The sequence below is a fragment of the Hyperoodon ampullatus genome (genome assembly GCF_949752795.1).
Source record: "Hyperoodon ampullatus genome assembly, chromosome: 4".
NCBI classification, from domain to species: domain Eukaryota; kingdom Metazoa; phylum Chordata; class Mammalia; order Artiodactyla; family Ziphiidae; genus Hyperoodon; species Hyperoodon ampullatus.
In genome coordinates this window covers 127,685,159-127,697,091 of record NC_136917.1, presented here as the reverse complement: position 1 = coordinate 127,697,091, position 11,933 = coordinate 127,685,159, and the positions used below count along the sequence as shown (strand labels likewise).

General features: G+C 44.2%; 1 protein-coding gene across 1 annotated transcript in view; it reads left to right on the top strand.

Annotated features, from left to right (window-relative positions):
- Positions 1 to 601: 601 nt before the first annotated feature.
- ZSWIM6 (zinc finger SWIM-type containing 6) overlaps positions 602 to 11,933 on the top strand; it is a gene marked incomplete at both ends in the record, with an annotated part of 208,632 nt that continues 197,300 nt past the window's right edge. Inside the window, one exon of the mRNA XM_079701866.1 lies at positions 602 to 1,367. Within this exon, the coding sequence (XP_079557992.1) occupies positions 602 to 1,367 (766 nt within the window). The remainder of the gene's footprint in view (positions 1,368 to 11,933) is intronic.

Here is an 11,933-nt window from a genome sequence, read left to right as displayed (position 1 = left end):
ACGGCCTCAGCCGCACCTCCTCCGCCTTCCTCACCACCCCAGTCCCTCGGGTTCCACGCCGCATTTCTTTGTTTTGAAAGCACCTCCTCCGCCCAGAGGCTTTTCCCCCGGCGGTCAGGCTGTGACGGGGGGGTGGGGCATCGACCCGCGGGCCCCGCCCCCCGTTTAGCCCGGACCCCTCCCCCGTGCTCACCTCCCATCTCCCCTTCCCTCCCCGCTGCGACCCACGAGGCGCGTCCTCACTTACTGGACATCAAAGGGAGGCAGGGAATTGGAGGGGGCAGTTGAGTAGGCAGGGGGCGCAGAGACCCACCCACATTAGGCCAGGCCGGACGGCCCGCCCCCCCCCTCCCCCGGGAACCCCGCCTGAGCCCCGCCCCCCGCGTCACAGCAGTCTGACATTCTCACAACCCTTCGGGCACCCAACCCCAGCGCCCCCGCTACCCCCGTGTCCGCTGAGCGCTCTATTTATGTTTCAGCCCAGCGATTTGCATAGGCCCCGCCCTTGGCCCTAGGTTCCCCTATCGGGGCCCCGCCTCAGCCTCGACGTCACAGTGAAGGCCCCACCTCTTGTGCCCCTACAAGGAGCGGCGGGCCCTAGATGGCAGCGTGGCGTCGCGGCGGCGTGTGCGTGTCGCGCTTCCTTGTGCCGTTTATAGGGTCCTGGCACTTCCGCTGTCGGGTTAGAAGCGGCGCGGTCATGGCGGAGCGCGGACAGCAGCCTCCTCCCGCGAAACGGCTCTGCTGCCGGCCGGGCGGCGGAGGCGGCGGCGGCGGCGGGGCCAGCAGCGGCGGTGGAGGAGCGGGTGGCGGTTACAGCTCTGCCTGTCGGCCGGGCCCGCGGGCGGGCGGCGCGGCGGCGGCGGCGTGCGGGGGCGGCGCAGCGCTGGGGCTGCTGCCGCCGGGCAAGACCCAGAGCCCCGAGTCGCTGCTGGACATCGCGGCGCGCAAGGTGGCTGAGAAGTGGCCGTTCCAGCGCGTGGAGGAGCGCTTCGAGCGCATCCCGGAGCCGGTGCAGCGCCGCATCGTCTACTGGTCCTTCCCCCGCAGCGAGCGGGAGATCTGCATGTACTCGTCCTTCAACACCGGCGGCGGCGCCGCGGGCGGCCCCGGCGAAGACAGCGGCGGCCCCGGCGGCGCGGGCGGCGGCGCGGGCGGCGCAGGCGGCGGCGGCTCCTCGTCCTCGCCGGCCGCCACCTCGGCCGCCGCCGCCGCTGCCGCCGCCGCCGCCGCCGCCGCCGCTGGGGCCGGGGCCCCGTCGGCGGGGGCTGCCGGGTCGGCGGACGGCGGAGACGAGACACGGCTGCCCTTCCGCCGGGGCATCGCGCTGCTGGAGAGCGGCTGCGTCGACAACGTCCTGCAAGTCGGTGAGTCACGGGGCAGTCTCGGGGCCGTCAGTCCGTCCGTCAGTCCCTCGGGGGGGGCGCCCGCCCCCTCCCCTCCCGGCAGCCCCTCAGCCCAGCGCGCGCCCGCACCCCGCCCGGTGCCCTCACCGTCCCGGATAGTCCTCCCGAGCGGAGCGCCCATTTCCTCCCCGCCCTCCCCGCCCCCTGTCTCCCCGGACGGGCCAGCGCGAGGGGGAAATGAATCAGCAGGACGCGCCCCTCCGCGGGGTCCGCGGGGTGGGTGTCGGGTGCCCCCGGCCCGTTCGGTTCCCCGCCCTTCTTCCGGGGAGCACGTACTGGAGGGCTGCTCGCCTGTTTTGGGGGGTGAATGTGGACAAAGGCGCGGGCTGACGGCCGGGCTCCGGCGGAGGGTGTCTGTGGCGGGGCCGTGCGGGGCGGGGGAGGGAGCGCGGGCCGCACAGACAATGCCGGCCGGGGCCGAAACGGCGGCCGGGCCGCGTTCTGCGCTCTCCCTCCTCTCTCCCCTTGTCTGTCGCTCGCTCGTCTTTCTTTCTCCTCTTCCCCCCACTCCCCACCCCCCGCCCCTTCCATTTGAGGGAGGGAAATACATTTTAATGCCACTCGGCTGCCTCTTTTCTCCTGGCTTCGACGGGCTGGCGGCCGCGGAGCTTCGGGGGTCTCTGCGGCGTCTGGACTGGCCCGGGCGAGCTCCGCCGGCCGCCCTGGGATTTAAATGTCCTTTCCTCCGCGCCTCTCCGTCTCGGGGCCGCGCGGACGGTGGGCGGCGGGCTGGACCCATCTCCTGAGGGACCTCTCCCCGCGAGAACGCCCCCTAATTAAAGGGCGCGAGCCGGGCCGGGAGGGGCTGGCTCTTCCCCGTTCTTTGGGGCCGCGGCGTGCCCGGGGCTCCTGCCGCCGGAGTTCGGTTTGCGCCCGGGGGACCGGGGGTCGTGCTCTGTGCGATCCGTGGGGAGCGGTGACGGGCTTGGCGCTCTCGGCCGGCGGCTGCAGGAGCGTGAGGCGGAGGGGCTCCGCGGCCGCTCCCGCGTCCCTCCCTGCGCGACCGCCTGGCAGCCGGGCACGACCCCGCACTTTGTTCTCATTTTCAGGTTTATTTGTGCCCGTTTCAGTTTTCTGTCACCCTCCGAAAAGGGGAAACCAAACAAAAGAGTCTTTTTATTTCTTTTCGGGGCTTGTAAAGTAGAAGGTATTTGACAAAGGCGAGAGTAGGACTTGTGGTTTAAAGCTGCACAGCCCTTCTTTTTCTGACAGACCATGAGAGTTTTCTCAAATACCGAATTTTAAAAGCTTTCCCTGTCCTCCCCCTCCCCCCACCCTCCAGTGTGTTTTTCTGGTCAGATATTTTTTTCAGCTGTAGCGCTGGGGATGTTTGAGCTGCACGGAAAAGAACAATGCTATAGTGAAACTCCCCTTTCCCCGTATTTTTCTCCTGATTGCAAAACGACGTATTTTCTACCCCCCTTCTCATATTGCTGTCTATTTAAACTGTGGTGGTGAGCACGGTTCCTAATGAATGGGGAGAGGTTGGGAAGCATCACTGCCTCTGATTTTTAATTTAATCTTCTCTTTCCGTAGTCAGTTCCTTTTATCCCTTCTCTTTGGGAGTCGGGTGGGGGGCTGGGTGGGGACCCAAGAGAGACTTAAAGATTTGTTTTAATCCTATCTCATTACTTTGAATTCTGATGCAATCTGCAAACGTGATTTCCAGCATGGTCATTTATTTGTAAAGGTAGCCCCCAGTGTTGCCTTTTCTAGGTTAGATACCCCTTTCCTTATGTCTAGATGGGGGGTTTAACTTCTGAGACCATCCATTCTTTAAAAAAAAAAAATCTAATGAACAGCCTTTCAAGTTATTACCCCCCCGCCTTGTTTCCTGCCTGGTTGAAATGGATTGAAGCACATCCATGGTTTCTCAGTATAACTAGTTTGTGAGTTTTTATGGCTTGGCTGGCAATGCTGAGTTTTTTTTCTTCCCCCTTCTGTGCTTGACTCTGCTTGCAAGCAGTGAGGAATGACAGGAGAGCACATAGGGAGGGTTTCTTGGCTGATTGCATTTAAGCCAGGAATTCACTGTGAAAATAAAGCCAAGGGACGATAAATAAAAGATGCAATCTTCTCTAGGAGACAGACACACAGCGTGGGCTTTGCCTGCTTTCATTGGTGAAGAGGCCGGGGTGAGTTGTAAAAGAAAATAGTAACTTTCTGAATAGTCCCAGGAGGAGAAGGAGGCCACTGAATGGAGCTGGCAGTGGTTGATGTGAAGTAGATGCTTCTTATATAGTTTGAAGAGTTGACCACCCCTTTGGAAACACTTAACATACGTGCTAAACAAGTGCTGTACAAATTGTGGAAAATATTCTTTTTTCCCTTCTGAGTTCTGCCAATTTCCTTAACTTCCAAGTTGTATTACTTGTTGTGCCAGTCAGCTTAGAGATGGAAGGCTGTTAAATGCCTGGCAGCTGGCACTGTGAGATAGAAAACTTATGACCAAGATTTTTTTTTCTTAAAGAAGAACAGAGAGAGTGGCTAGATTAACCATCTAATTTAGCTCTAAGTGGTGGTTTGAATTGGAACTAACATGAAGCTTATTTTATAATTTTGTGATTTGAGGTAGAACCCTTTCACTTCATAACCTGAAATGGAAAAGAACAGAATACTGTGTTGATAGCATCATAAGCAATTTTCTGCTATTGCAAAATTACAAGTTTGTTTGTACAGGAAGTATTCTTTGACTTTTGTAGAGATGACTAAATTATAGATACGATACAGACAATCTAGTTGTTGGACTTTATTTTACGCTTACAATGTTGAAGATTATTTAAGGTTATTTTACACTTACAATGTTGAAGATTATTTAAGGATTGAGGGACAGAGAATTGGGATTTCCCGGAAATTAAACATACTTGCTTAGTTATTTTTCAACTCCTAGATTTTAAGAAGAAGAAATTTAAAGGAAAAAAAAATTAAACCTTTGATATAGCAGCTGTAAGCAATATTTAATTGGTACAGAGCTGTTCATCAGTTGATTATGGGAAGTTTTGGAGGAAGTGTTGTTGGCTTATTGTTGTTAACTAATGATATATTGGGTGGGAGCTATTGCTGAAGGTGCTTGTTTGTAAATATTATTGACAACATTCCAGTAATGATTTAGAAGTCACATAAATTTTCCCAAAAATTTTGCCTGGGAGGGAGCAGGCAAATCCCTAATGGGACCTGGAACTTGAATTGTTAAGGAAGAGAGAGATATAAGTTACCTGATTTAAAAAAATCTAAAAGTTTCTGTAGGATTGAAAACATGATGAACCAAGTTAAGCAACTAACTGGGGCAAATATTTACCACCTGTTTGACCAAAGGCTGGCAGATAATTCCTAAAAATCGGGGGAAAAAAAGAGATGAATAACCTGGTAGAAAAATGGACAACACATTTCAGAAAGAAATGCAAATTATTTATAAATGTATTTATCTTCACTAAGAGAGACACAAAAATGACATGCCATTTTCATCCACCACATTGGCACACGGGTAGACATTACCCAGAATTGATTGAGGAGGTGGGAGAATGGGATGCTGCCTCCCCTGATGTTTGGCACAATCTTTTTGTGTCATTTCTAAGAATTTATTCCATAGATATATTGATATTAGTGCACAGTGATGTTCATTACGGTGAGTGATGCTCATTGCAGTATGGTGTGCAATACTGAAAACCTGGAATCAAGCTAAATTTCTATCAGAAGGGAAGTGGCTAAGTAGTACTCAATGGAATACTATGCAACCATGAAAAAACAAAGTAGATTTTTATATACTGACAAGAAGAGGTGACCAGCAAATTTCATGTAAAAACAAGTCAACTCTATACTACAAAGCTACAGTAATCAAGACAGTATGGTACTGGCACAAAAGCAGAAATATAGATCAATGGAACAGGATAGAAAGCCCAGAGATAAACCCACGCACGTATGGTCACCTTATTTTTTATAAAGGAGGCAAGAATATGCAATGGAGAAAAGACAGCCTCTTCAGTAAGTGGTGCTTGGAAAACTGGACAGCTACATGTAAAAGAATGAAATTAGAACACTCCCTAATACCATACACAAAAATAAACTCGAAATGGATTAAAGACCTAAATGTAAGGCCAGACACTCTCAAACTCTTAGAGGAAAACATAGGCAGAACATTCTATGACATAAATCACAGCAAGATCCTTTTAGACCCACCTCCTAGAGAAATGGAAATAAAAGCAAAAATAAACAAATGGGACCTAATGAAACTTCAAAGCTTTTGCACAGCAAAGGAAACCATAAACAAGACCAAAAGACAACCCTCAGAATGGGAGAAAATATTTGCAAATGAAGCAACTGACAGAGGATTAATCTCCAAAATTTACAAGCAGCTCATGCAGCTCAATATCAAAAAAACAAACAACCCAATCCAAAAATGGGCAGAAGACCTAAATAGACATTTCTCCAAAGAAGACATACAGATTGCCAACAAACACATGAAAGGATGATCAATATCACTAATCATTAGAGAAACGCAAATCAAAACTACAGTGAGGTATCACCTCACATCAGTCAGAATAGCCATCATCAAAAAATCTACAAACCATAAATGCTGCTGGTGAGGGTGTGGAGAAAAGGGAAGCCTCTTGCACTGTTGGTGGGAATGTAAATTGATACAACCACTATGGAGAACAGTATGGAGGTTCCTTCAAAAACTAAAAATAGAACTACCATACAACCCAGCAATCCCACTACTGGGCATATACCCTGAGAAAACCATAATTCAAAAAGAGTCATGTACCGAAGTGTTCATTGCAGCTCTATTTACAATAGCCAGGACATGGAAGCAACCTAAGTGTCCATTGACAGATGAATGGATAAAGAAGGTGTGGCACATGTATACAATGGGATATTACTCAGTCATAAAAAGAAACGAAATTGAGTTATTTGTAGTGAGGTGGATGAACCTAGAGTCTGTCGTACAGAGTGAAGTAAGTCTAAAAGAGAAAAACAAATACCGTATGTTAACACATATATATGGCATCTAAAAAAAAGGGTTTTGAACAACCTAGGGGCAGGACAGGAATAAAGACGCAGATGTAGAGAATGGACTTGAGTACATGGGGTGGGGGAAGGGTAAGCTGGGATAAAGTGAGAGTGTGACATGGACTTATATATACTACCAAATGTAAAATAGATAGCTAGTGGGAAGCAGCCGCATAGCACAGGGAGATCAGCTCGGTGCTTTGTGTCCACCTAGAGGGGTGGGATAGAGAAAGTGGGAGGGAGACGCAAGAGGCAGGAGATATGCGGATGTATGTATATGTATAGCTGATTCACTTTGTTATAAAGCAGAAACTAACACACCATTGTAGAGCAATTATACTCCAATAGAGATGTTAAAAAATAAAATACAAAAAAAAAAATAAAAACAACTCAACCGTTCATGTAGTATGCTGCAATTTCTGTTTAAAACAAAAAAGATGGACTTGCATATACGTGTATAAAAATGTGGAAAGGGTACACAAGCAACCATGGAATAGTGAGTATCTTTGGAGGAGGGCAGTCAAATGAATGGGCAAGGTTTTGGGGGGAATTTTACTTTTCATTGTTATTATGGTTGGATTTTTCTTAAAACTAGCAGCATATACTTTTCTAATAAGAAATCTTAGGATAGTTATCCTTGTGTTTTTAATTAATGCATTATTTTTTGTTTTGGGTTGTGTGTGTGTGTGTGTGTGTGTGTGTGTGTGTGTGTCCCCTTTCTGAAGAACTGGTGTACACTCAAATTTTTTTTTTTTGGAAACACCATTTCCTTATTTGTGACTAAACAATCATTTAAAAGCAAGAAATGGCTAAACAAAACTAGAAACTAGTCTTTTGTAGGAGAAGGAAGGAGCTAGGTTTTGGGGGTTTTTTTCTGGTTACTTTTGGGAGAGAAATTCTGTTTATACTTTGTTAAACATTCTCATGGCCTTTTCAGATTTGTTACTTAAAATTTTATGATTTAGGGGGTAGCAAAGCAGTAAAAGGGGATCATTATTAGATTTAAGATAGTTAAAATTTTAATCAGCTAACTTAAGGCTAATTTGTTGGCCTTTGAGTATTTTGATTTTCTTTACAGACCAGAGATTATTATATAAAGATGTGATTCTAAATGCACTTTGAGAGTTAGGTGTTTTGTTTATTGATGATAATATAGTTAATTGAATGTAATTTTGAGATTAAGGTAATGATATAGAACAAATTTGAACCAGAGTCCTATGCTCGTTCTGTCTTTTGGTTAATGAAAAATTACACAAAAGGAAAAGAAATTGAAACTAGTTGCATGCGTTTTTTTATTGTGGTTCTATCTGAGTTGAGATGTTTGATTTGCTTACAGTTGATTTTTGAAAGTATTGAGCATCTCAGATGTACTCAGCATTGTTCTGAGGGAGTTTCAATTTTAGGTGAAGCAATCTTGGCATTTTTTTATGATACTTGGTTCTCCAACGGTTAGTATTGGTCCAATGAAGAAATCTAAAGTGTTTGGGAGACAGAATACTTTTCGTAGCCAGAATATTTCAACAATACTGGAAGGTGGGATTGCAGATTTGAATTAAGCAAATATTTCTACTCTTGCTTCAGTCTTTAATTTCCTGCCCTACACACTTGTATTCTGAGTACACCTTGGGATTGAGGAGGAAAAGGCCACCCACATTATTTTAACTGTGCATTGAGTTTCATCCTTTTTGCAGATGAGGGACTCGGATACCTTTCCTTCTTAAAACATCAGGATTCTGTGGAACGTGTTGTCTAAAGAACAATTATTGCAATTAATTGAACAATTGAAGTCAGTGTTGTCTTAAGTATGTCCTGGTCAACTGTTAAGATGTTTATGTGTTTATCCTTGGCTTCTGTTCTTTTCACAATGGGTAATCAGTTACTATCAGTTCCAACTCTAAATGTTTGGTCTGGAAAGATGCAGGGCAGCATGTCTCTTTTACTCACAATCATTTTAAGAGTTTACTTAAGAATGTGTGATTTTAGCTAGTAATATGTTCAGTGAACAGGATGGCAATGAAGGAATGACTGATGCTTTCGTTTAAGAAAGCTGTCCCTTTTAAAAATTATACAAACGGTCTGTACTAATTCCAAATGCTTACGTGCTTTATATTTTTGTGTTAGAAAATCGGTTTTCTTCAGTGATGCAAAATGAATTTGGTACCTTTATTTTAAGAAGCTTATGTATACATATGATAAGACAAACTCGTGTTAGAAATTTTTATAGGGGCCATCATTAAACTTGAACTGCTGTTGACCTTTACCTGTTATATTTAAGAGGACAAATATCCTACAAGAGAAAGCAGATTATAGGTAAGTATAAACGTCTTAGAAACAAAGCAGATTATAGGCAACTATTTTTTAAATGGTAATAAACTACATGGAGCCCACAAAACCATTTTCAGTTACCTTTCAGATTACTATTATATAGTTTGAAAAATCATGCTTTCTCCCAATAAAAATATAATTAATTTTCTTGGTTTATTAATTTTTTGATGCATGTAAATATTTGGGGATTACTGTAAATTAGAAAACATGAGCTCTTTCCTCCTTATAATGAATGGAAAGACTCATCTCTTTCTGAGAAATCAGTACCAAGTGGTAATTTGGAGAAATATGTTACATAGCTTGTCCCATGGAAAGAGACTTGTTTCTCAATCCTAGCCAGAGTCTCAAAAATAAAGTGTGTTAGATTTATTTGAAAAATCTGAGTGTCTTTCCACTTTTTGCTTTCAGTGCCGTGTGTTCTGCTAAGAATTTGCTTTGTACATGGTTTTCAATTCTTTAAAAATAGGATGCTTCCTTTATTTTTTTGATCTAGAAAAGGTAGCCAAAGCAAGCTTTGGAGAGAACGCAGTGCAAAATCTGCTTTTCATTTTGAAATTAAAATTGACCTTCAGCTGATAGTAAGTGAAGTCTGTTGGAAAAGGGTATGCTAAGTGTTTTATATTTGTGGAATTCTTTAGTGATAATTAGTTTTTTGTCAGCATATGTTACATATATTTATTTATGTATTTATTTGTAACAAATTTGATGTTCCCAAGTGAGAGAAAAGGAGACAGGTGAACCTAGGTATCATTTGAGTATCATTACCCCAAGCATATTTCAGTGACCTCTGTGTACAGATGCACTCTTCTGTTTCTTCTTAAATATGCGAACGGATGAGATTCTGTTTTTACACAATACTCTTGCATGATAGTTATTATCTACCTGTAGAGCTCTGAATATTTGTAGAGATCGATTCCAGCTTCTCCCATTTTGCTCATGAGAAAACTGAGGCCCAGACATGTTGAGTAATTTGTCCAGAGAGGCATAGTAAATTGCAAAGTTAAACGTGGAATCTCTGTTTTTCCACTACTCAGGCTGCCTCCTAATTTGCTGGGAATGTTTGGTAAACTTCAGAAAATCTCAGAAATCAGAACAAGCATATAATGAATGTAAATTGACTATGCTGTTGGAGAGATTATTTGGCTAACATTTCATTGAATGTTATAAAAGTATTTCTAGATAACATTTTAGTTTCAGGCCAGATTCTAATGGCTTCAGTTAAGCAGTGATTCTGGCGTGCTTAGTACATGCTAGTATAAAACATTTGTAGACATTTGGAAACTGTAGAGCTGTTCTCTGATGAGATTAAAGTTCAGGAAAAGTTAGTTATGATTGCTAGCTGTATGAAACTCTATTACAGTTGGTGTGAGTACACATGACTGTACGCATACCTCCTTGTAATACAGAATTTGCTAAAAGTTGAAAATACTACATACACAGGACAATAGAAGTCAATACCCAGTAAGAAATTTGTCTGTTCTGAACTTAGTATGTGTATGAAAACTTATTCAGTAGTGTCTGTTTGACCTGTTTTTGTACGTTTTTCAGTGTTTCTGTCAGTGTCACCCCACCCTCATCGCTAGTAACTAGTACTATATACATAACCCTTAGGTACACTTCTTTCACGTAATTGATGTGGCCTCAAAGCTTTATTAACATCTCTTTATAAAGACCTTGTATTATTTCGGGCTTTTCTTTATTGTACTGAGCATGATTTACAGTGAGTCTCTTAATACTGCTGCAACAACGTTTCCAGTCAACACTTTCAGAGCACTTAACCATGTGCCCGATACTGCTCCAAGTACTTTATATTTCTTAACGGCCCTATGAGTTAGGTACTTCTATTATTTTCATTTCACAGATGAGAAAACTGAAGCATAGGGAAAAAACGCAAGTAACTTTTGCCCAAGGTCACACAGGCTGGTAAATTATGGAGCCAGACACAGCCTTTCTGGGCTGGTACTCTTACCCCCTAAATAATATTACTGGTGATGTGTCATCGTTAACTATTCTAGAAAGTTCATCTTCATGTTTATAGTCTCTTGGTACTTTTTAGGGTGATTTTTCACAGTAGCCAGAATTTTAAATTGTGATCAGAGCTATGATTTTTAACATGTATTTTAAAAATTTGACTTGAAAAACCGCACTTTAAAAATACCTTTTGTGGGACCTACTGTATAGCACAGGGAACTCTGCTCAATGTTATGTAGCAGCCTGGATGGAAGGGGAGTCTGGGGGAGAACGGATATATGTATATGTATGGCTGAGTCGCTTTGCTGTGCACCTGAAACTATCACAACATTGTCAATCGGTTATACTCTAATATAAAACAAAAAGTTTAAAAAAGTGCCTTTTGTGAACGAATTTCAGCTTTGGAAGATGGTTGTGTGGGGTGATTTTGATCATCATTCATCAGACATTTTTAACTTTTTTTTTTTTTTTTTGCGGTACGCGGGCCTCTCACTGCTGCGGCCTCTCCCGTTGCAGAGCACAGGCTCCGGACGTACAGGCTCAGCAGCCATGGCTCACGGGCCCAGCCACTCCACGGCACGTGGGATCCTCCCGGACTGGGGCACGAACCCATGACCCCTGCATCGGCAGGCGGACTCTCAACCACTGCGCCACCAGGAAAGCCCAGACATTTTTAACTTTGGAAAGAGGAATAACTTGCATGTTAGATCTAATTGCAATATATATGTCGCATATATACATTTATCTTGTACAACTTTTTGAATGTTATGGTTGAAAATTATACTATTTCTTGTGCTGAGAAAAAGATTTAATTTTCTTTGAAAGAGATAGGTAATTGGAAGGATGTTAATTGCAAGGATACAGTAGAACCTGTCAGTACATCTAAACTCTTACTAGCTGAAAAAGCTGATCAGATAAATTGGAAGCTCATTTAATGAATTAATGCGCTTAAAGTTCAGGTGACTCACTGCCTGGTCCTATGTTATTTAACAGTCTGTTTACTTAAAGCATTTTTCATTGTTAATTGGTGTCAGATCTCTAAAGTTAGAAGGTATTATATGGAAAATATGCATAAGAAGATAGTACATAGAATGAGTCTACAGAAGCAAGATTTAAATTCTCTTGATTACGTTAGTACAATTTAGAATGCTACATGTGCCATGTTGTAGCTGTTAAATATTTGCTGACAGTGATCAGTATTTTTATAAATGAAGTATAGGTATT